Source organism: Cariama cristata, unplaced genomic scaffold (genome assembly GCF_000690535.1).
Source record: "Cariama cristata isolate BGI_N322 unplaced genomic scaffold, ASM69053v1 scaffold23, whole genome shotgun sequence".
Classification (NCBI taxonomy): Eukaryota; Metazoa; Chordata; class Aves; order Cariamiformes; family Cariamidae; genus Cariama; species Cariama cristata.
The window spans coordinates 26902-52117 of record NW_009607545.1 but is presented as its reverse complement, the minus strand read 5'-3'; the positions used below and the strand labels follow the sequence as shown (position 1 = coordinate 52117).

At 36.3% G+C, this 25216-nt stretch overlaps 1 protein-coding gene across 1 annotated transcript in view; it reads right to left on the bottom strand.

Moving 5' to 3' along the window:
- Positions 1–404: 404 nt before the first annotated feature.
- The window catches only part of IQSEC1 (IQ motif and Sec7 domain 1), a gene marked incomplete at its 3' end in the record, with an annotated part of 34874 nt that continues 10062 nt past the window's right edge, over positions 405–25216 (bottom strand). Inside the window, exons 3-9 of the mRNA XM_009696744.1 lie at positions 12910–13071; positions 9871–9993; positions 8905–9071; positions 6181–6320; positions 4537–4566; positions 2103–2228; positions 405–504 (exon numbers count right to left, since the gene is read on the bottom strand). Of these exons, the coding sequence (XP_009695046.1) occupies positions 405–504; positions 2103–2228; positions 4537–4566; positions 6181–6320; positions 8905–9071; positions 9871–9993; positions 12910–13071 (848 nt within the window). The remainder of the gene's footprint in view (positions 505–2102; positions 2229–4536; positions 4567–6180; positions 6321–8904; positions 9072–9870; positions 9994–12909; positions 13072–25216) is intronic.

The window sequence follows — 25216 nt, the reverse complement described above, 5'->3', positions numbered from 1 at the left end:
CTAGGCATAAAATTAAGATATAAATCAGGACAATAAATTAAATAGTGCTTTGAATTACACATATCATTATAATAGTCATTATTTATTATCATAGGTTTAGTTCCAGCTAACTGTACCATTGACTCAGCAAAGGATGTATTTGTTTGTTTACAAACATTTTATTCTTTACAAGTATTCACAAACAACACATTTGGCTAGATTTGGCTTCTGACTACAACAACAACAACAAAATGCTAAGAGCAGTCTTGCTGTTTCTTATGCTGACATTCATCTTGTTTTAAATTTTAGGGCTAAGTTGAATTAAATTCAGAATCCAGTCCTGTCCATTCCTTTCACTCACACAATTTTTTATTTTAATTTATTTATAAATAAAATGGTCATCTAAAAAGAGAGGAAAAACTTACACTGGTTCTCAAAAAGAAGCACTTGCATTCCATAGAGGGAAAAAGACTGTCGAAAACTGTATGTAACTGAGTTCTTCTTCTTTTGAAAAATCTTGGTCACCTGAAAGTTATCAAATAAACAAAGTGAAATAACCATACAAGAAAACATTTTATGCCAAAGAGAGCTATAATCTGCCAGAAAATATGAACTTGTAATTTAGCTTTGAAGCATTGGTATCTCTTAACCAGAAGGTTTATTATTTTATCCAGATACAAAGCCTTTGTGCTCTCTATTCTCCAGAACTCTACTTCTTGAAATTCCAGAAAGAAAAAAAACCCCTGCATTCTTATTGTGCACTGAAAATGCTAGCAAAAATGTAAATATGTTTAAATTATCCTTTTAAAAAAACTTAGCTGCTACCACCCTTTCCTTCACACTTTTTTCTTACAGTCTGACTACAGGCAGGAAACGTCTACAGACCTCTCCACACCAGTTTAATTCTTAGCCCTTATTCTCACATGCTGTGACCTTCCAAACCTGCTTCACTTCTCTGCACCTCGAAATACTGTCTTACACTACCTCATCCAATGACGTCCTGTTTTCCCTATGATTTGTACAGCACCTATCTCAATAAAAGCTCCGAGTCTGTGGAAATCTTTACTTTTTGCTACAATAGAAGTAATATACTACTACTTACCATCAATTTTGGGGATCTTCTAAAGTGTGAATGGCAACCACTCTTTATAACCAAGAGGTTTATTTTTACTAGTTCTTTCTAATTTTAACTTTTGGCAATGGCATTTTACTAGAACTGACAAATTTGGTCTATATTACTCCCAAAGCAGTTTGCTAAAACTACTGACATCTGATTAAGTACTAAAAAAATGACAAAAACCTTGCATCTTGAAGACAACAGCATTCCATCATTTTACACCCAAGCTCACATTTACAACTAGGAGATTATACTCATGATCAAAAGAATTTTTTTTTTATTTATTTCCTGGTTTTAAGGTCTGAAGGTACATAAATATTACACACAATAAAATTGCGCATCTGAAGTGTGCTTTTTTTTGTAACAAAACATGAAGTATTTAGTTTAGTTCTTAGTTCTCAGGTAACAGCCAAATACATTCCAAAGAGAGTACAACAAATTTTCCTATTATTAAGAGTACATCAACCAAATAATTCCAAGCTGTCACTAGTTTTGAATGTCTGTTTTTCAAAAGACTGAGTCAAGTTAAATGCACACTAAAAAGTAAAGTCAACTGTAAAATGCATTTCAACATATCCTATTCTGGTTTCAATGAACATATCTGGTTCATAGAACATCTGAGCAATACAAAGTAGTATGGAATTTTGTTCTTCCACAAGAAACTTGATTTCATTATTCACGGAATAAAGAATGTCTCCGTTTACCCATTAGGGAAATGGGTAACATGGAGGTAATTTTTGTTCTTTGTAAAAGCTATTGCATTGAAGTACTTTCTTACAATAGAATGTAGTAATCAATAAAAGGCTTCAGTTTAAAAGCAAATTATACATAATGAAGAAAATTAAGAAAATTTAAATCTTAATTATCCCAAGATTGTTGGAGTACAGAGTAACAGGTAATACATAGTTATTTTTAGGAATGGTCGTGCACTTAATTGCCACCAATTTCATGGAGATAGGCATTTCTGAATACTTCACTAGAAGTCTATCCACCTGAAAATACATACCACAAGAAGATCATTAAATAAAAATATTTCTCGCTGGTGCAATCCAAGCTTCTGAGGTTTATTTGGATCTGGAACTTCAAACAGCCTACAGTAGCAAACAAGCCTCCGGTGGGGTAGAGAGAGGACCTACGATAATACAAAAATTCACGGTTAATATAGCAATATTTAGCCAAGAAAGTGCATCTTTCATACCCACAGTCTTTTTTTGAATACTTCAAATATTTTTATCGCTAAGCTTGTTAGACTTTTTCATCAAAGGACTAACAACAGAAAAATAAAGACTTATATGCCACAAACTTCATGACATTCAAACTTCATCGAAGTTCTTATATAAAATATTCTCTAACAGCATGCATTCCTGTATGTGGATACTAACGAAAGTTTTACTAGGGACAGAATTTTAATTTGTGAAACAATAAAACCTTGAAAGAACTTAAGATTAAGCAAGTGGGAGCTCAAAGCAAACGATGCTTGCTTTCCTGAGCATTTTTACCTATCTTTATTAGAAGAAAGGATGCAAAGCAACTTTAGCTTTTGTGAGAGAAATACACTGATGTTGTAGATTATTTTTTGTCAGCCACTGAGTTAATTCAATTTGTTCATTCCCCAATACCAAAGAAATGGTGACATCAGGAAAAAGTAAACGCATTTTCATTCTGGCTTATTTTCTTATGCCGGCAAGAAAACCAAGAATAATCTTCCATTTTCTTGTTTGAAATATTTGTTCAAGCTATCTCCAAAGCTGCTGTTTTCAACCTAGTGAGACTTAATTTCTTTCAAATGCAAATGATGACATCTTGTCAACAATATTAAAAGAAATCCTTTAAACTAAAAATTTGAAGTAAAGACTATTCTTTGGTAACTAGACATATATTTCATTTATATATTACATTTATTTATAATTCCTGATTCTGCATGGGAATTATGAGATTTACTAGGCAAAGAAAAACAAAGACTGATAATGCTGCTTCTTCCTCTACATGAGCTGGGGGGGGGGCAATAAAAGGAGGGGAAAAGAGTTTAAGACTCACTGTCTGTACTTGTTCCTGGTTGGTTATCAAGTCATTTGGCGAGATTTCAGTTTTCCCCCAAAATTCAATAACAACTATACTAATAACAGATAAAATGCTAATAGCATCTATCTATGGCATTAGTTTAATTACCCTGCCTGAACTTGCAAGGAGAAGGTATTTAAGAAAAAATCTGATGTTCTAAAGAATGCTGGAGAAATCAGTGGTTTCTATTTTCAGGCTATTCTAGTAACCGAACAGCTTACATGGGTTCTCAGTGAAAAGTGGCAGGAATAAATGTTGCATGTTCTCATTCTCTCCTACCTCCAACGCTTAGCTTCCCCAGCACATGGCAGTCTGAGATTTGCTACAGTGAGGTAACAAAACCAAAGGGTAGTCACTGAGCCTATGAACTTGCAAACAACTACAGTGAGCTCTGGTATTGAAATTTAACTATAGACAATGCTTTCACTCATAGCAACAGATAGTCCGGTAAGATTCCCTTCCACCATATTTTATAAAGGTCACATCCTTCAGTTTGTTTTTACAGTCCAGTGGTACTGCTAGACATGCATCCATGAAACAATGACAGGCACTTCACTTGGGAATATGAAGCTAGCTTTGCATGATTTTAATTGTTTACACAGAAAAAAGCAAGAAATAGAAGACTGAACAAACAAATGAAAGTTTAAAGTTCCTTCTCTGGATTGTCCTGAGTGAAGATGCTAATGCACAGTGCAGTTATAACTGGGGGGGCAGGGGCGGGGGGGGATCACTAGGATTAAATTTGTATAAAGTAGTCAGATTTCAGAGCACTATGTGCACTCCTCTGCTATGAGGTGATTTATTTGTTTGTTCAAAACTACTAGCAATAAAGTTATCATGAAAATAAAGTAAATGGAACGGTGCATTAGAAGAATAGTTTTAGGATTATTATTGAATATGCCTATAACTTAAATCTGGAATCAATATTTTCTATGTTCATCTACCTTTCAGAAGAGAACTGTTAAATTAACCCGCAATATCTTTCTAGAGTATCATTCAATGCTGAAATGGACCAGAAAGAATAAAAACCCAGGCCCAGGTGGAAAGGTGAGGTGCAATTGTACTTTTACTTATTTGTTTATTCTTTACTAGCTGTCTAATTTCTACAGTGATAATAGCATTTGAAATACATAAGAAATGTACTAAAAAAAGGTCTAGAAAACTCTTGGTAATAGATTAAGCTGTCTGTAGGAAATATATTTTTAAGAAAATCTTTATACTTGGAGTGTTATTACCACAACAATAGGAAAATTTTGCTTGAAAGAAGCCCAATTTTTTACAAAAGTTAAAATGTAATAGAATGCACTATTGCCATTTTAAGAAAATGCTGCCAGTTAAAATAACTAAAAATTTTGAAGGAGTATGAGAGAAATACCTACACAACCAAGTCCATGATGCAGAGATCCAATCTACAGTAGAAAGACATATACAAGTTCGTTAAACTTCAGAGAAACACAGTACTGTATCATAGCAAGTAAATACGTCACAGTCTTACTATGACTAAATGCCTATAAAGTAAAAACAAATATTTCTATCAATACAGACTGTTGGCCGTTTCCTAAATTTTCTTTCACACAGTTAAAAAGACTCTCAACAGAAGAATCCTTGAACCTAGGACTCCATTAAGGGCATTGTTTTCTTAATCCCATTTAATTTACAAGGTCAGGATTAGTTTTAGGATTTGAATTGCTACATGCATGAATAAAAAAAGAACCATGAAAAAAACCATCTCCCACAGAAGCCTATATATAAACCTAAATCCCCAAACAATTACAGAAAATAAGTTTCATATGAAAGCGTGATTGTCAAATACTGACTTTACAATATTTATTTCCCTTCTCCTCAAAAATATGTAAAAGCTTTTATTAAGGAAATTTTGATTTCTCTCTCCTCTGCTTCTTCCAAGACATCTCCTCAATATTTCCTTACTGGGAAACAGAAGTAAATTAGATTATTTATTTTTTGGTGGTCCCTCATTCCCTTCCCCGCCTCCCCATGTTGAGGCTTGTCTGAGAAGAGATAACAGTTCAAAGCTCTTTAAAAGTAATAGAGAGAATCTTGAGATCCATGATCTTTTTCTTAATAAAAAAATCTCCCAACCCTGCTGCAGTAAAGTTCCCCAGAGCTGATGAAAAACTGAGGTAGGACTTCAAAACCATGCAAGTCTAGTCTTTTTTTGGCTTTGTTCTGGACTGCTTTTGTGACTACTAACACACAGATTTTCAGAGGATGACTCTAGGACTTGAAATTCAGGAAGGCCGAGTATCCATTGTCCCGTTCTACATTAGACACCACTGTTGCCACGTAAAATACTGGTCTTAATATCTCTGTGTTCACTCAGTTCCTAAAAAAAAGGCAAAAATGCTGTGGCCTTCCTTTTCTCTCTCCTTTTCTAACAGATGCTTTGAAAATTAATTTATATAGCAAAGTATTTCAGGATTTTTCCCACAACAAAGCAAGAGGTATCTTTGGATGCTCAAACCCAGCATTAGAATCCCTGAGACCTGATTTCCAGGTAAGCTCTGAGACAAAATGACACAATCTCCCTTTACAAATACAAGTTCATAAAGCTAGCTGCAAAGCTGAGAAAGACGCTGACACAAACAGTTCTGTATTACTCTTGTAAATTATGGAGCCATAACTGACAATGTAAATGTTGAAATATGATTCTCTACAACATCACTTCAACAAAACACTTCAATTCTCTTGAAACAAACATGAGAACTGTCTAAAATGCAGGTATTTCAGTGTAATTTCTGAATTGTAAAGCTTCATGTAGAGAAAAGACTTTAAGACTCGTAACATCATCACTCATGAATACCAGACTGCAACAAAATTCATCTGCACTGTGAATACTCCAAAATTAAAACCAACCTTATAGCAAATTATTATTTTGACAGTTTCTGCCTTTTGCCATTTATCAACCAATTTATACTTCTAAGCAACACACTTCTGTATTGTTCTATACTGTACATTGCCCTACATGTCCTACATGACTGACAGGCAGTGCAAAGTGAACTCACCGGTTTCTTTCCTACTATGAGTTTTTCAACCTTCTGGACTTGGGATACATGATCCTCATTCGTCTTCAGCTCCCGTTTGCGGATTCGCTCATAAATCCCAATCAGCATTTCTCGTGGGATATCCTCACCATCATCCACACCTGCAGAAGCCAACAGTTTCGATTATCAGTCTGGCTCTGAACGATCTAACACACACTGGTTATTTGTCAGCACTGTAGGCTTAGCAAGGAGAGAATAAAAACATGGGCAATCTAGATTTCCTCTGCTAACAGTAATGCCAGTGTTGCCTAAGACTGCTGATGTAGTTGTTTATGCTGTTTTGTTTTATAGGTGCCAGTACTCTGCCAGCTAACATCTCCGATGCTGTCCTTGTGCCTACCTTACCAAAGCAGCAGAAGTTATGTTCCTCATTACTGAAGCACTGATTTTTGTCCAAAAGCTTGCTGTCCCCAATATGCCAAGATATTGATGGAAATTACACAGGTTTGTTCTTTTGTTTTAAAACTCTAACTTAAAACTAAGCCATAAAAAGGCTAATTTCCTCTGTAAATTTTGCACACACACCCCCTTCAAGTTTCCCCTGTTTGGCATCAAAGCTCAAATAAGTTAAATAACCCTTTAGACACTAAAAATCTCCATATGACCTGCTCCTACGAGTATACCACTGGCAGGACACAGAACAACCATTCCATTTTGCCTCTGTCCCAATATTACTCAACACTGATCATAAAATAATTTCCTACATAAGAACTTTATGACTATCCAGTAAAATTAACTAATATTTCCTATATGATTTCAAGAACAATTAATTTACTCTGGAAGAACAAATCAACAAAATAGTCTAGTTACAGGATTATTTAGCACTGTGTGATTACCATTGGAATGTCAATATTCTAACAAATGCCACAGTCTTGAATCCTCGATCCTGAATTTTTAATAGCAGTGGAAGAAGTCCAATTTCAATAAGTGACTTAAAGCTGGATTTCCTCAGGCCAGGAAGATGCATGTCTATTTTTTAAATAGGTTTTAAAGCAATAAACTCTTATCTCCCATTCAGAAGCTAAAATAGAATATTTTGTCACCCAGTGGAACAACTGCTTACATAAAAAATACTGTGATAAAACGCAGTTTCTTTGCAACTAGAAGCAAGCAAAACCACCTCTGTTCTCTTCCACAGAAAACCCTTTGCGATCCAGTCATTTAAAGTTACAGGCAAGGTAGCCTGTTACAAAAATGCCTACAATAAGAAGAAATTGCTGGCATTCAGGCTGGAGCTCAGAGAGAATATTTGGTATTTAATACAGCAAATATAACTGTAGTATTATGCTAAGAGATGACTATCAGGCCTTTTTTAATCTTTGTGGACTTCACGATAAAATCTTAACACCAACTTAAATTTTGCTAAGTTAAAGCATCTGCTAAACATAGATCATTCATTGCTGTCTTATACAAATCTAAGGGAATAAAATCACTAAACAAGACTTTCATTTTCAAGATCTGAAATTTCAGAACACCACAAGTATTTTGTTTTTACTGTAATAAAATGAAAGTACCACATGTACACCTGAATACAAACTGCCATGCATTTGAGATGCACCAATATATTTTTATATATTAAACAACTTGATTCTGGTTTTCTGCCATTCAGTCCACTTATAGATATCACTGAGAAAATGGCTGTTAAACAATACATCAATACTTGCTGGTGCCTGCAGGAGCAGGCCTCTTCTGCTGCCATGCTGCTACATCCATTGTTGCCAAAAGAGAGACTGTTCACTAAGTTGTGCTTATTCTGTGCTTAAAAGCAGGGAGGGGAGGAGGAGGAGAGGGTTCCAATGACTGAGCAGGCAATTTTCCTGGCCTTTGCACAAATACATAGTAATGGAACTATAGTAAAAGCTGCTTTTTCCCCCCCTATGGGCACAAACTACCGTAAAGGAAAAAAAGACATGGGGACTTCAGGCCCATTTTATTTCTCTAATATCTGAGTGCTCTTCTGTGATAAAAGGTTAATGCTGTCTGATCCATTCTTCCTTGAGTGCTCAGGAACAACAGGAGGTATCATCTCCTCATGCATGATCTTCCTCAGGTCTACAGTGCCTACTTCCTGTTAGGCAGAGCTGAGCACTGGCTGAGCTGATACTTCATAAAAATCTGTTCTTTTTCACCAGAAAGAACCAGGATAGAAAGATCTGAGATACAGATCTGAAAAAACACCCGTATTTTTTTGGCAATCTAAATTGCAAGCTTAGGCGTGTCATTGCCTGGCAAATAGTTTCTTGATCAGAAAACATATCAATGAAGAAATCAAAATGAAATTTCTGTGCTATTTACTGTGTACCTTTCAGGAAAGTTTTGGAGTTGGGATTTCCCTCCCTCCCCCCCACTGAGAATTTAAATCTTTAGTTTATTTCCAAAAGGTCTCATCATGGCATAGTGATTTCTGTTCCTTAATATATAAATACATATATGACAATAAAAGGACCTGACAATATACCCACTCAAGAAAGACAAGATAAAAATTACTAAATACTATATGCTTAATTCTGTTTTAACTATTCCAGAAATAATTAAAGCCTGTAAAAATGACAGTAGTTTTAAGTCAGGTGAAATCAGAATCGAGTGCCCCGTATTTTGCCTTTTTCCCAGAAGATACATGGTGTCCCTCCAATGAGAGTTACAGGGAAAAACTTTCATGACCTTCTTTGTTAAGAGTTTGCTTACCCCTTAGATTCTTGACAAAATCTTCTAGTTTCATTTTGCGTTCTGGTTTCACATTTGGGCTGTACATATCTGTGTTTAACAGTATGATGGCAAAAGCTAGAATGAAGATGGTATCAGGATTTCTAAATTGTCTCACAACACCTGGATTGCAGATACAGTATCGTTGGCTGTAAAAAAGCAAAGAGGAGAAGCTGTCAGAGCTATGAATTACTATTCTAATCCCACCAAATAAACCGACTGCTACATTCCAGAGGCTGAGCAAGCTATTATTCCCATTCCATACATAGATTTAGCTTTCCGTCCACATATTTTCATAAGCCAGTCCTAGAATGTGGAAGGTTTTTGTTTTCTACTGCCACTGTAACTTCACTTCTTAGTACAGATTCTGAGCTACAACAACTTCAGTATTTCATTTTTTTTCGGTGAGTAATACCCATTGACACCAGGTAAGAATACCGCATTGATTTTATCTTACTGCCATATGATGATTTACATCTCACCCTGCCCAGGATTAAATATGCTTGCGTTAGTATTAATAAGTTAATGCTCTTCATTCCACTGTTGTTGAAATGCTTAATGAAAGGTCGAGAGCATATATACTTTAAAATGTAAATGGTCTTATAATTCCACTCATATAAACTATTATATCCAAATACATCGTTAGAGACATTCAAAAATCCTTCAATATCTTTTCAACTGATGCCAGAAAGAACTTTTAATTGAGAAACCTCACTATGTTAATACAAATGACATACATGAACAGCACCAGCAAATAAGACTTTCTATTTCATAATTCACAAAATCACCACAAATGACATGCTGTATTTGAAGTTGTATGTAGCTCACAAGGACACTGCAAATAAGCAGGGAAGTAGCTCAGATACACTCAGCTTCCCCAGTTGTCCAGTTTGACCGTTAGACAATGGCAGGTTTCTGGTGACTGAGTAATTTATTTCAGCATCATACCTAAAAGCTTCAATGAGCCGTTCTACTTTCTGGGCTTCTCCTTGAACACGGATATGAGCCTGAAATTTCCTGAGTGCTTCATCCAGTTCCATTGTTGAGAAGTCCATCTCATCGACAACACAGCTAGGATAAAAACATATTGCCATTGTGTCTTTTAATTTCTGACCACACAGTACCAAAGGCAAGATTTCAAGACCAAAAAAAACCTTTCCATTTTCCATCTCTTGTAGAGATTTTGAAATATTGAGCAGCAATTGCAATAATGGTAGGTAAGCTGTGAAGGAAGGATTGCAAATAATGGATCAATGAGAATGTGTACATGTAAGCAGGCCCTTATTTTTTTAAACAGAAGAGTTGCTTTAATGACAAATGTCTAGCCAATGTAAGTGACGTACCATTGCCAAGAATAATTATTGTTTTTTGTGCTTCCAGGCCAATCACTTATTACAACATCTATAATAATAATAAATAGTTTATACTGCTCAAAATATCGTATCTCAAACAGCCTGCAGCAAGCACAATAATCTGTACTAAATGGCTCGGTGACTAGGAATGTTCTTACATATGCAGGAAAAAAAAAATCTTGTTTGGATACTCTCTTACTATTACTGTAATTCTTATCTCTGTGTCTCATTTGCCGTGTCTTTCAGTTAGCATTTATGGAGGAATAATTACTTTCTTGCTCTGAAAATACAGTGCTGACAAAAAAATAAAAAAGGAACCAGTTGAATATAATCAACAATGTGAACTATGTCATTCTAAACTTTGTTTAAAGACTACTTTAAAATCAGATGCTTATAAATGTCCTTTCTTTAAATTTAGGTTTTAGTTTTTAAATAACTAGACATGAATCCTGGCAAGTAACAGCACTGTAATGCAGAAATCACAGAAAGAAAGTACAATCCAGTTTTAAAAGCCTTTTCTTACATGTACAGCTATACAATGATAAATTAGAGTAGCTCACATTTTTCTTCTAGTAACATTTTAGCTAATGTAGATTAATACTAAAGAAATTTATTCACTTTGCCTTGAATATTTTTTCCCTTTATGCAGAAGTCCAAGGAAACAAACAAACAGGCTATTAAATTGAGTAACAGAAAAAGGATCATCTGTTAAAATACCTTTTCTATGTAACAACCTAGAATTATTATCAGTTGGACAAAATCTTACCTCCAATCTGTAAATGTGATATTTAAGATGAAATGGTATTCTATTGTCTCTTTTTAAGAAAAAATACGTTGTTCTCTTTTGCAGGCAAGGTTCAGAACACTATCAAGAGAACCGCACTGCTTGCAGGGTGTTCCTAGCCCCAAAGCATAGCCGAAACAGCTTACTTAAGAATAGATTAATTTCAATAAAAGGATTGTTGTGAGGCTGTAGGTAGGTGATTTATGACCTTACTTTTAACAGTTCACCTCATCAAAGACCCAGTATCTGGCTTAGCAGAGACACACTTCCACTTACCTATATTCTGCTAGTCTGTTCGAGATAGTGAAGGCAAACGATTTGTTCAAGATCACAACATGCATCATCTAATACTATAAATCATCTCATCCTGGACCTCTACTGTTTTCTTTTAAAAAATTAGAAAATACATACTCTTGGGAAAATCTTCACCCTAGTCTGACTCGTAATTGCAAAATCCAGATGATCATTATAAGCAGCTAATAATGACTCGTGCATCAGAATCAAGCCATATTCTACTACTCTGTATTGTAAAGCTGGCTGCATGCTTTGGTACAGAGGCTCTTCTGCCGCTTTCTGCTGGGTATTGTACTATAAGAAGGCAGCCTTTAACAAGGCACAGGAAGAAAGAAAAGACGTCTAAAAGAGGTCTATGGCATAAGTACACATGCCATTAGCTGTATTAATACAGTGTTCAAGCTTGCAATTCGAGATACATAAGTAAGTCCTGACAGCATGATAGTAAGATCAGGATGACTGACCAACATCTTTGCAGTACGAAGCCAATGAGACCAGTCTGTAAGAAATATGCAAAGAAAATACACAGTGTTGGCAGACACTTTGTATCATGACACCATAACCTTAAAATTTTTGCAATATATTAATATTATGGTATCAATATTATGTATCAACATTCAGTCCTCAAGAAAGACTGCATCTATAGACCAATGCAAATTTCAGTACAGCTTTCATTATACTCTGGTTAAAACTTTTGTCAGAATTACTCCTAGTCTTCCTTAATGGGCAAGATGTAGGGTTTTTTACTTTCATTCTCAGTAGTTTTGCTAAACACCTAACTGAATTTTTTACATAATTTCTTGAAGAAAACAGTTCTAGGACTAAGACATATTCATGTTTACAGGTCAGCGTATCGGATACACAAAAAAAAAGCCCCAAAAGAATATGTGTTTTAAATGAATACCCTCTTAAAATAAAGCAACTTCTTTTTTGGTCTACTCTTTATACAAGGTTTAGAAATCTATGACCAATCTGCTCAAAGTCTAATTTTCTGCTTTGAATTTCTTTGGTTTTTAAAACAGTTTTTGTTTATCTAATTTTTTGGAAAAGAACAGTTTGTATAGATTTTGTCAGCATATGCCTGTACACGCTGAAATCCCTGTTTATCTAACATCTGAGCCATTTGGCTGTAATAATTATTTTCATGTTCTGTTACTGATGAAGCCTTATGTTGCATATAATATTATTTTGTTTCATTCAGTAAATTATTACAGAGCCTGAGGAAAGAAAAAGACTTCGACATAACATACTCTAACACCAATGAAATTAAAACATAAATTTAGAGTAAATGTACATGACTACAGGCAATATAAATCCTTGTAAGTATCTTGCTGGATCAATAACAAAAACAGTAACTTAGCCTGAAAGCAAAGAAATAAATATTTGCTCATGTGCATGTTTTCTTTCTTAACCCTTAGAATCTGGTCTCCCTCTCCTTCAGAACAAGATCTAGAGATAAACACAAAACATTTAGAGACTATTACTACCTCGAGCATGATGAAACGTCTTATTTGAACATTAAAATACGCTTACCTCCTCCCCTCAGATAATACTCACTCTAATACATCCCGGTTGAACTGTTTTTGTCGATTTCCCAGAAATTCTCCAATCATCTGTCTGCTGAGACCTTTCCTTTGCAGGAGAAAGTGGGCAACACCAACTGGAGTGTCTGGCACAAAACCTCGCTCAATTAGGTACTGGACTCCTTTCTCAGGTTTTCTGAGGAGAAATGAGAACACAAAACTATTAATTTTCTTCCATTGGACCTGAAGGCATCTGATTAAAATTTTACAACTATTTTGCCAATCACTTTTGACTAACATACTACTAGTATGGGCTAGTATAGTTTCAGCATAAATGTAACCATCCCTTGAAACATACTGTTCACTGTTAATAGCTTACCAGCTTTGAAACACATCTTTGCATGTTATTACACGTTCCCCTGCTCCATAACCCTTCCAAAGAGAATCTTTATATGCAAGCAGCTTCAGGCATGAAAGTCAAAACACTTGTCAATGCAAAAGACAAGCCCAACATCAACTACTAAATGCTGCTGTTGCTGAGAGAGATGTACCTTCCAGAAACTGAACTAAAAAGCTGTTGATGAAAAACAAGAAACAAAGAACATCCCTGACCTCCCACCCCTCTGCTGTCAAAATTTAAACTTATTGAACAAAAACATCTGAAGAGGTATAACTTGCAAGCTGAGAATACAAATAATAAGGGAAAAAAATAAAGTCAGTCATGCAAAGAAAAGCAATTAAAAACAGTGGTTAGGAAAGAAGCAATTAAAAACATCTAATTTAGATTTTTTTTTCCTGTCCTTTAACACATCCATTGCCCCAGATTTCCCTCCCTCAGACAAGCACCTTCATAGTTTCTGCAGTATTTTACATCTCTTTATATGCCACCTCCAGATTTAGCTGTAACCATTTTCAGATCTCAAAACAAAGCAAGCCAAAGCTACTCATTTTAACATATTAAGAAATGTGTGCTGGGGAGGAGGGCTCAGGATGGAATTGGTTTCTGGCAATAAAATCTACTGCTTATAAAGGCAAATGCTGCTTATATCTTAAAGTGATGTAAAATTCCCCTTACAGCACATATTGTGCACTGTGTCTTCCAGCACTGACACACAACAGACAGCCATAATTTCTTTTAAAGATATTAAAGGGATATCTTTACAGAACCAGTAATTACATCATTGTCTTTATTTTGTAAAGAATTATAATACAATGTCCACCTATAAGAGTGAATGATTTGCAGCACACTGGATGACCTGAAAGATATTTCCTTTAAGGCAAGCAAAATCAATTTCAAAGGACAAGGTGACTGTACTATTTTTACACAAGGTTGACCATACAACCATAACCCTTCCTCAGGGTTTTTAATTGCAAATAACATTACTAAATACATCACCATTCAGTTCTCCTACTCTCTTACATTACACCATTATACACTTAATACCCTACTAATAGATAGATCAGAGATATATAATAGATAGATCAGAAGAATATACATAATTTAATCAAAATATACATAATTTAATCTCAAATCTCAATTTCTTGCATCAGGCTTTGTGGCTATTTTCATCTGAAATAAGATTACTGATATGGTCATCTTCTAAATACAATCTTGTAAAATGAATCTCCTTCATACTCAAAAATAGCCTTTTTCTTGTTAAGTAACATAACCGCTACATTCATATGCTTCTGAGTTGTATTTCAGAATTTCTAATCTTTCCAAATTTAAATTAACAGCATTCAACAGAAACAGCAATAGTTTTCTCCACCCCCCTCGTTAGTGAGCTGCATTTGTCCATAAAATTCAGAGTGATACAAATCCAGGATAGTTCCTCTCCAGCAATTGTCAAAGCAGAAAACAAAGAACACTATCAAAAAGCACAACTTGAACCAATGATCGCCTGTACTTGATATAGAAAATGCTGGATCATTACTTATTGTACTAAACCACAACTTGAATTCTTATCACCCTTGTAAGCTTGAACATTTAAAATCATCACAAAGGTGACACGTGATTTATTTTGCATCAGTTCCTATGTAGTTGTATAATTTTACACAAGTCAAGGTCTGCATTTTCACATAAGAAGCTCTGCTTCTCGTTCAGCAATATGAAATAATTTTATTCAAATACACTTCAAACCAGGCTAGGTAAGTCTCCTAAACAAACTTACAAATCCATTTAGCAATACACTGGAAGCCAAGAGCTCTTTCCCCATCAATACTTCCTTCATGCTGAAGTGAAGCATCAAGAAGTTTTGCAGTCTAGGATTATCTGAAAGTAGTCCAATTTGTTACAAAACTTGTAACGTGGAAGCAATGTAAACTCTGAACTGTAATGACATGAAAATAGTACCTGAAAAATCTGAACTGTAAGAATGAAGACTACTTTTTCTTTATTTCATAAATCAAACTGTACTAGCAGTGGTACAAACTTCACAGTAACAAACTTGTAAGAGTCATTTCCACACTGAAGAAACTTTATTTCTTCTAATTCATGGCCCTACCCACTGAATTTGCCAACTAGAGATCAATAAAATTGTGTCATGTTATTTTGAAATCTGTCCCCTAAAAACTGTTAACTTTGTTGTTCTGTTCTAGAAAAACAACTATAAGCCTAGAGAATATGACTGACCTCAACTGAAGAGCTACTTGTGGCTTGATCACAGCCAACAGCCAAGCACCTAGGCTAAGCTGGCATAGAGCTACTGCTAAAAATAAAGAATTCAAGAATTAAAGGGTTTCTCTAGAGAATTTCTACTACCTGTTGAGATGAGAACTGTAACTTTCCATAATGTTACTTTCATCTTTATCCGAAGGTTCAGATAGTCATGACTACAATGGGGATAAAGGATTTCTTAGAGCAAACATTAGCAGGATAATTATTCTTAATGACAGAACATATAGCTTCAGGTGGTCTTTTGGTACCTCACCCCAAGTAACGGCAGTCTACAATAGACTATATTCTGAAGGATGGCATAAAGGACAAGTAGCCAGAGGCAGCTGGTACCACTCTGTAGTAGTTAGGATATCACTTGTTGAGCAAGGCAGCCTACAATGTTTTTGGTTTTCCTGTTACCAAAATGAATACTATTTGGCTCACAGGAGAACTCTGAAGGTTAAGGGTTATATGGGAATACACACAAATAAAGGTCTAAATAAAATAAGTTTCTGTGGCTCAATGGGGGTATTAAATATCAGAGGAAGAAAAATTTTCTTATCTTACCCAATTAGTATCTCCCTAGCTTCCCATTCAACTCATAAATGCTAATTTTGGTTTCTATTCTGGAAGTCTAGCTTGCTGACAAAATTTCTTCTGAATTTAATATGAACTAAATTTTATCAAACAGCTTATTGGAAGAACAATCTTCCCCCCCCCCCTTTTTTTTTTTTTTTTTTTAATCACCTTACAAGCTAGGGAGGTTCAGGGGTTTTTATTGCTGTTGTAGGCTCCATTCCATGCCCACACCAGGTGTGACTTTATCTTATTCACCAGGAAAAGCACTTAATCGAAAACAGTGACATTGTAAGAGCGTTATGAAGTGCTGTACTTGCAATGGAATTTTACTTAAAAAGTGAAGGTTAACAATAGGCTAAGAGAAAAATGTACACAAGGGTGCCTTCCCTCTCTGTCTTTAAACACAAGCAATATTTTCCCTGTTTTCAAATTCAGAGAAACTGAAGAACTATATAGATTCATAAAAATTTAAGTCACCCCCAACATCACAAGTTTCAAATATTACTAAGCATGAAAGAATTGCCTCTTAAATGCACCAAGAGGACATGTAGGTTGTGGTGTTGACTATCAGCAAACTACCAGAAAATTCATTTGCTCCTTGCCAATGAAAGGCAAAAGTACCAGGTAGCTGACATGGTTTCTGGAAGGGCAGGTTTTAAAAGACAACACAATCAAACAGGGATTATACCGCTGGCAAAACCAGCTGTTTTAAATTGGACAAACTTTCTTTTTCATCAAACTCTAATTTTCCTAAAGTGTGTGACTGGATGCAGAAAGGAGTGGGACATGAAAGGGTCATGGATTTAACATGAGATAGGACATCTGACATAAGTTATCCTCATTTCTGCCTACTCAGAATGGAGCGTAGACCGTTTTGTACTTACAACTAAGAGTCTTTTGTGATTAGGAAAATTCCCAGTGATGGCTTGTTAATTACACCTACCAATAACAGGGAAGATGAAAAGTCTATAAATAGCAATCGTGGAAGCTGCATAAGCAGAGCATTTATTTTCAGATTTGAATACATTAACTGATATCAAAATACTCCCTCTAAAGCTAGCACCTTACATAGCTGATGATATACATATTTAGAAAACTTTTGATATTTACAGGATTGCTTCAAAAATAAAGCTTAAAAATGTCTTCTATCTCAAAAAAAACCACCCAACTAAAACAAATCAAAAGGAATCTACTGAAAAGAAGTAAAAAAATATAAAAAGAATCAACTAACACAAAAGGATGTGCAAAAATATACTTACATAAGATTCTCAGATGTTGCATAAAGGGCCAAGGAATTTGCCATAACCTGATTAATAACAAGACCCTTGAGGATGACTTAAAGCAACTTTTAGGGGAAAAACATCAATGGAGAAAGTAATGCAAACTTCAAAATAACAGATCAAACCAGTATATTTTAATAAGCATGCTTCTTAGAGAGTACTGGTCATACTCAGTGAATATGCTGTCTTTGTGTATTTCTGAAGACAAGCTGGATCCTGCAGCAGTTTTTGGAAATTGTTATCTTTACAAGGAAGCAAATTCCATGAATGAAGAGTGCAAAATCACACACAGACAACAGTTAAAAACCCAGAGAGCCAAAAAACCCAAACCTACACCCCCCTAAAACCCCAGTCCCTCAGAAGCCAAGACAATAGTAAATCTCTGCACAAACCTGCTATTTCCTCTAGTCAGTATTATGCCTCTCCTTCCTAGGGGTAATACTAACTAGAAGGAGACAGCTTATTTACTCAGCAAGTTCTATATGCAGTACTGAAAGCATAAATTCAGAGGAAGTTCATATAACTTGCTGACATTTGTGTAAATCTCATTAGAGTGGAAGTTTATTGGGGGTTTATAGCTTGTGAAGCTCAGGAAGAGTTGGGTTTTCTTCCTTTAACAGCTATGCAGGTTGAATGTGGAAAAGTCACAAAAAGGTTTGTACGTTTAGGAGTTTTGCTAATGTAAGTGATGTATGAGGCTGTCCGAAGAATGAACTCTCCTTTGGAGTATGGGGTAGAAGAGAAAAGAACAACAATATATAGGGTAATAATATCAAAGTTGGTACATTCCTGAGAGAACTTTTCCTTATCCAAGTTAGGAATATGTAGAAAGAAAAAAATAGTTGGTTTTTTTTTTCTTCATTAGACTAAAACCTACATGTATATAAGAAGCAGAGTATCTTTAGAAAACACTGCATTCCTAGTATTTCTATTGTCATGAGCAAATTAGCGATGAGAGCACTGATCCAGATTATCTATAATTCTGAATGTGTCATTATTTGTCTCGATTAACTTTCACCTGGTCGGAAGAAACACTGACAGACAACTTTAGGATAGATGTTATTACAATCATTTACACCACGTGAGAATATCATCAACCTGCAAAGATAATCACCAACTAGCTGTTGCAGAAAACCTGGATTGCCAATGGTAAAAAACAGCCCTAAAGCTCCACAGACTGTCAAAATCACATAATCCCAGTCCCTGTTTTGACACTTCCTCTACTTGAATTCTGCTTTCAGAGGTGCTCAAGACCTGCCAGAGTTTGAAAAAGCAGGAAAGCCACGGTCAGAAACAGCTCCTCCTTTGAAGAGGGGAAGGGTAACAGCATCTGCTGACTGACTTCCCAAGCCAGTTCACGGCAAAGCTTTCAGTAACTGTGCTCACACAACCCAACAGCTAGTGTAGGATCAGGGGCAGACACACAGATTGCTGTTTAAGCCACAAAAGGAAACATAGTTACAAATACACTACCTTATGCTGTTGTTGAACATAAAGTAACACCAGATTCCAAAGGTTAGTGGTACTTGGGAAATAAGGCTTTGATTACCCAGATAGTCAAAATGTTATCTTTAAAATTATAGAAATACTATTTTTGCAAGAACACCACAGTGAATTTGAAAAGTGAATTTGGTAGAGGAAAAGCTTTTAGTCAGATCCTAGATGGTAAGAAAGGGGTCAGCACAAACTCAGCATTTACTGTTATCTACTAGGCTTACTGGTACAGCCAGTCTTTCTGCAAAACAAACACATTAAACCTAAGCGCTGTAGTTAGGTGAGCACTTCAGTGGTAGTGCCGGCACTGGCATCAGCCTCTTCTCTCATTCCTATTGCTGATTTAGGACTGCCTGACAAACTGAACTAGGAGAAAAATGAGTTTTGTTGTTTTGTGGTTTTGGGGGGGGGGCAGATATTTGCAGTGGTTTGGGGGTTTTTTTTGTCTGTTTTGTTTTTTTAAATCCCATCAAGCTCCCCTGGTAGCTGCACAATTAGGTGTACTAACCAAGCCACAGTGTGGATAAAGTGCCTATGTCCATGCTGGCCAACAGGAGGAGAGAATAGCAAGCACTACCTCAAAAAGAAACCTTCAACAAAAACACAGTACAAAGGCGTATAAAGTCCTCCCTATTTCTGACTTGCTAAATAGGTAAAAGCATCCGAAACCACATGAAATCTTTGTATTTTCTTTTAGATGCTCAAACAATAACAGAGCTTGTAAAATGGAAGCATTAATAAGCAAATGAGCACAGCAGCTTGTCCAAGTCTAGATTTCCAATACCCAGCAACACCAAAAGGTTTTGAGGTAAACGAGGGATTTATTCACACAATGTAAGTAACCACAAATGTACTGTTCTTATAGCCATTGGAGACAAGGGGGATAAAGCTAGCCTGACTTTAGCTAGCCTGATAAGAAGCTTGATGAAACATCTAGAAAGAACTTCAGTATTTTTAAAGGCACATCTATGCTTTTTGGTTTCTTGTCTACATTTAGGCACACACACACACGCTACACTGAAAGGTCTATAAGCGGAGAGAATCTGGAAAACAAGCAAACCAGAACTACAAACGTTTCTTAGAGGCTGCCTACACTGCAAACAGAAACAGTTCAGAAACGTGCTGCTGCCAAAGAAATCTTTTCATGTTGGGGGTGGAGAATTTAATGTAACTATGATGCCAGCCCTCTGTTTAAAAAAAAAAAAAAAAAATCTCCTTGCCTTTGATACTAGAGATCCCATTCTGAAAATATTTACAGTTGTCACAAAACTAAGCATTAGTTTAACATTAAAATCCAGGGATGGCTTTTTTAATAGCAAGCATCTAAGACTTTTCTTAGAATCATTTAAGAAGTTAAATATTTTTAAATAGCCAAGTTAGCAATAACAAGCTAGTTGAACATTCTCCTTAGCCTGGCAGACAGCTTAATTTTGTTTCTGTGGTTGTACTTCTTCCTTCAACTTTTGCTGAATATCCTACTGCTGCCACAATGAAGCTACGAGAATCGCTATGTCTATTTTAAATCTTCTGGGGAAGAAGAAAAAAAACTAATATCCTTAAAATACTACCAAAACTAGTGCCAAAGCAACTTGTCAGAGTTCCCTCAACTATGCAGCAAGGCAAGAAGGGGACTGAAAGGAAGAAAATTAGAGAACCTGAGTGGGAAGCCTGAGCTGTGTCTTTCTCATGATACACAACTGTTTAATAAAGAGAAAGAAGAACTAGGTGTAAATTGCATCTTCTGGTAATTACAAGAAAGATTCCCTGGGTCAGGAAAATAAGCCAAGAAACAGCACATTTCTCACAGCTTCTCTGCATCTCGTGGCAACAGGGAGATAGTTATTCACAGTCTCTCCCACAGTGGGGAGGATGACACCTCCTCACTATATTATGATATGTTAATCTTCTCAGGTTCATTCAAGACCAAACCAAAAAAACTACTGCTGCAGATGTGAAGGTCACAGCTTACTTCCAATTGCACCAAATTACCTGGAGTAACCTCCACACAGTGAAAGTTAATTTATACTGATATCAGCAACAAAAGTATTTACTAGGAAGTGATCTCAGTGCCCAGTTCTGTTTGGTGGGGGAGCAAAATAAAGAGAGGAAACTCTGTAGACATCTGTTTTCATAAAATTGGGTAACTGATCTAAACAGTTCTATCATTACTTTCTGTCTGATCAACCAGTTTCTTTATGTCACCATTTCCTAGTAAAGTGCTAAGGAAATGATACATTAAACTTTATTACTGCTACGGAATGTTTAGGCTTGTCTGAAAACTATTGCCTGAATCAGACTTGATTACAAAACTGTAGAAAGTATATGAAAGGCAGCTAAAGGGTCCAAGCAGAAAGTCTGGGCTATTCTAATAAAGGAGCAAAAATAGAATTTAAAGCCATTTCAGAAACAGGATTTTTCTGTATGAGAAGCACCAGCTGAGAGGAACAAAGCAGTTAGCACAGTGAAGAGAATCATAAGGCACACCCCAAGCACTTGCAATGCAGTAGCTGGACATGTCCTTGCTAGTAAAAACAACCCTGAGTCATCATGCTATAGCAGATTTTGTAGCTCCTCATTATTCCCTCTCTTGGCAGTGGACAGCCTGCTTTTTTTTTTTTCCCTCTGCTCCTTCCGTCCTCGCAAGAAAGGAGGAAATATTTAGTTAAATAAATGGACCAAAACACTCTATGAAGATTTTCTCACCTCCTCTGACCCCATTGCATCTCTGCATTTCTTAAAGAGCAGGGAAAAGAGTTTGTAGCTCCCAGCAGAGCAAACTACACTCCTCTTTGAGACAAGATACATGAAAAACCTGCTGGCTCTGTCAGAACTATTTGCCAGGGCTGAGTATTGCTTTCATGTTTATGCAACTGTAGTCAGGAATGAGACATTAAGACGACTATGTCCTTGAAACTGAGGAACTGTCCCTGTCTTGATGTTTTCTAGTGTCCCTGCCCTAAATTCTCCTTCCACACCCTCACCGCAGTTACACATAACAGAAGCACTTCGACTTCCATTTCTGTAACTGCTGACTGCAAATGGGAAACACTGACCATCACACTTACTTTAAAAGGGATACCTTTTGGATTGGCAATACAAAAATACTGTTTACAGATCTCCAGATTTTTCATTTACAGATCTACCAAAGCCCAATTCAGTAGATGGATATGAATTGTTAAACAAGAGGAAAGAGATGGTGCCCCCTTCTCTTTTCCTTAACTCTTCTTCCAAGGGTTCCTATGCAGCCTTCCCAACTCCTTATTCAAACTGCCCTCTGTATGCCTGCAAAGGCAGCTGGTCACATTTTTCAGCCTCAAAATTTGGTCAGTTGAGATTTGGGGATGACGGGGGAAGGAATCAAAATTCTGGCACCCAGAGTCATATCAGATGCTCGGTCTGGGAGCTGCACGCCCAGTGAAATTCTTCCCTTCATAAGATCATTTTCTAATAACCGACTGTATCCTGAGCACGCACCCAGGCATTGTTAGAGCAAACCAGTTACCGATTCCTGGCACGTAGCAGCGGGAGGGAGACGTGTGCCCAGAATGTTTAAGGGCAGGCGGAGCTGGAGGCAGAGGATGAGGTAATGGCTCTTTCACGGTTCCAGGGACACTCGCACACAGTTACTGCTGGTATAGCGCAGCCTTTCAAAAGCTAGATTTGCTTTCAACATTTGGTAAAGTTTATACTCCCTTTTAATGGCAATAAAGGGAACCCTTGTGCCCATATTTGAAACAGGCGCTTAAATATACTATTGGTTGAACCCACAGTTATACATATCAGCTGTTTTTTATAGGCAGGACATAATGTATGCTAATCAAAGTACCGTTTTGAGAAAAAAAAAAAAAAAACACGAGGAAAAATGGGTCCTCAGGGAGAAAAGATAAAACATGCACAGAACAAAGCAAAACACATAGAGCTTCTTTTTTTTTTTCCTTTGGGTGTTCTCACTTAGGGCTAAATGTTTTCAGAAATAATGAGAGTCATACTAAGAACATTCTTCTCTTCTTACTAACTTCTCGGCATGTTAGAGGACAAGCTACATGGAGTGCTTTGATTTTAATTTTTGTTGGAACTGTCTGTGGCTGAATAATCTGCAATCCAGATGTTGTAACAACAGTAAAGCCCCTCTCGGCATATACACAAGGATGGCAAATGGCTCTGTTGCAAAATCCTGAACAAGTCTCGTCTCCCCTTTCCTTTTTGTATTGAATCATTCCAAACAATGACAGAAGATACACAGTTTGCAAAGATATTAGAGATCAGGTGACAAAATAGAAGAATTAGTTCAAAGGTAAAGAGAAGCCACTTAGTTTGATTCACACCTTCTCCTTCCTACTCAATCTGCACTTAAGTCTAAAATCATTAGAAATGTTTCCAATAAGCTTTCAACTTAAAATTCTATGGGGCACAGTCTGAAAGTAGATGCTTTCAGACCAGATATTAGAATGCTGAATGGATGCCATACGATCTAACTAAAAGCAATACAGAAAATATGTTCAGTATCTTAAGTGAAATTCATTAGGCATGTGATTAGTGTAAATGGTGGAACATCAGATTAGTACAATTTATACAACATTTAAACTAATGGTTACTTGCAAAACTTTTAAAAAAATTAATAATATCTGGCAACTTTTAAGGATTTCAAATAGAAAAAACGTTTGCAGTATTTTCTCAATGTAAAGGTGCTTAGAAATCCAAATTACCTTCAATCTCTACCTACATGTAAACAATGAAAACAGTATACCTCTGTTGAATAGTTAAAGCTGCTTTCATGGAAAATGAAAAATGTGACTTCTCACAAATATTATTATTGTGTGCCTCAGATTTCCAACAAGAATTTCTCTAGAAATTGTAATTTGCAATTTTGTATTTGGTATAATCCCACCAGCACTCAGCAAGTTCCTCTCATATCTGCTTAGTAAAATAAATACTTAAATTAACATTCCAAGGAATCTAGAAATTTAAAAAAAGTCTGCTCCTGGAATTACTATCCAATTCATATCCCCAGTGTTTTTTAAAGTTTGAATAAAATCATCTCCATCATGCAATAAATGAAGTTGGTACGACTTTCAGGGCTTACATGTCAAAAGATGATCCATCACTGCATAACACAAACAGATACTCATGCCTTTTTAGCTCTGTCAATAAATCCTTTGAGAAAACTTTGGAATAGTGTGAACCTTGATAATAGCCCATTACAAAGGAAGCTACAGAAAACTCTTCAAAACAGTAAGCTGTAATGGACTGAGGACACATTGAGAACAGTTTTCCATCTGTCACAACCCCTTCCAGAAAGCAAAAGAGGACAAAAAAAGGAGGTGGGGGCTGAAAGATATCTAGGAAAAGTTATTGTAAAAATATTTATAGCCTAGCCTTTATTCTAGCAATATAAAGTGGTGTTATGTTCATTTAACCTCCAAGATGTATGTGTAAGCTTAGGCCATAAAGCCTTCAACAAAACACTACGCAAAAAGAGCACTCAACAAAATTATGCCACAGCATAAAAAGCAGAGCAGCATGGGGGAAATGTCCCGCGAGCTGTACTTCACAGTCTCTCTTCACCAGCAATGTCAGAAATTGGCACCAGCACCAGCAAGACTGGCTCCCGTGGCAAGAAATCACAATACCATAGGAACACTGCCAGATGAGAGGGTATTTAAGAGTGTCTTCCAATATCTGATATCCCAAAGCAGATACTAAATATGACATTAGTCTCTGCTAGATGAACAAATGAGTCTGAGAAACACAAACTTTTATTTCCCATATTGTAGAATACTGGGCACAGTTGCATCAAATTTTCAAACCACTCTAATATTGTCCAAGTTATGTTGAAAATATTTTATTAATACAGAAAGTGTTTGCACCCCTTGCCCAACAGAATGCTGAATAATCACTACACTGTACTGTATTCGACATGGCCCAGTTGGGTGTGTCACTGCAGTTTGAGGAGACAGTAATTGAGGGCAATGTTATCAACAAACATACCTGGTAGCCACAAACACTTCGCAAGGAGCCAGTCACTGTCACCATCATGGTGGCACAAGAGAAGGGAATATGGCAATATACATCCTCCTACACACACAAAGCTCTGCACAAAAGTAGAGTCTGCTACTCCTGACTGCAAAGTTGACCCAAGGGCAGGACACGTTTCCTCAGACTACTGAGGTTAAACCATTCGCTCCTATTTAATCTGTTAGAACCATCAGTGCACGGGCAGCAGAACAGAACCTGAAAGTCCTACCAGATTGGGCTGCAGTAACTGGTAAACCTGGTATTTCCAGCCTGCAGTCAAAACAAACATGAGAATAAAATAACAGCCCCAGTCCTTT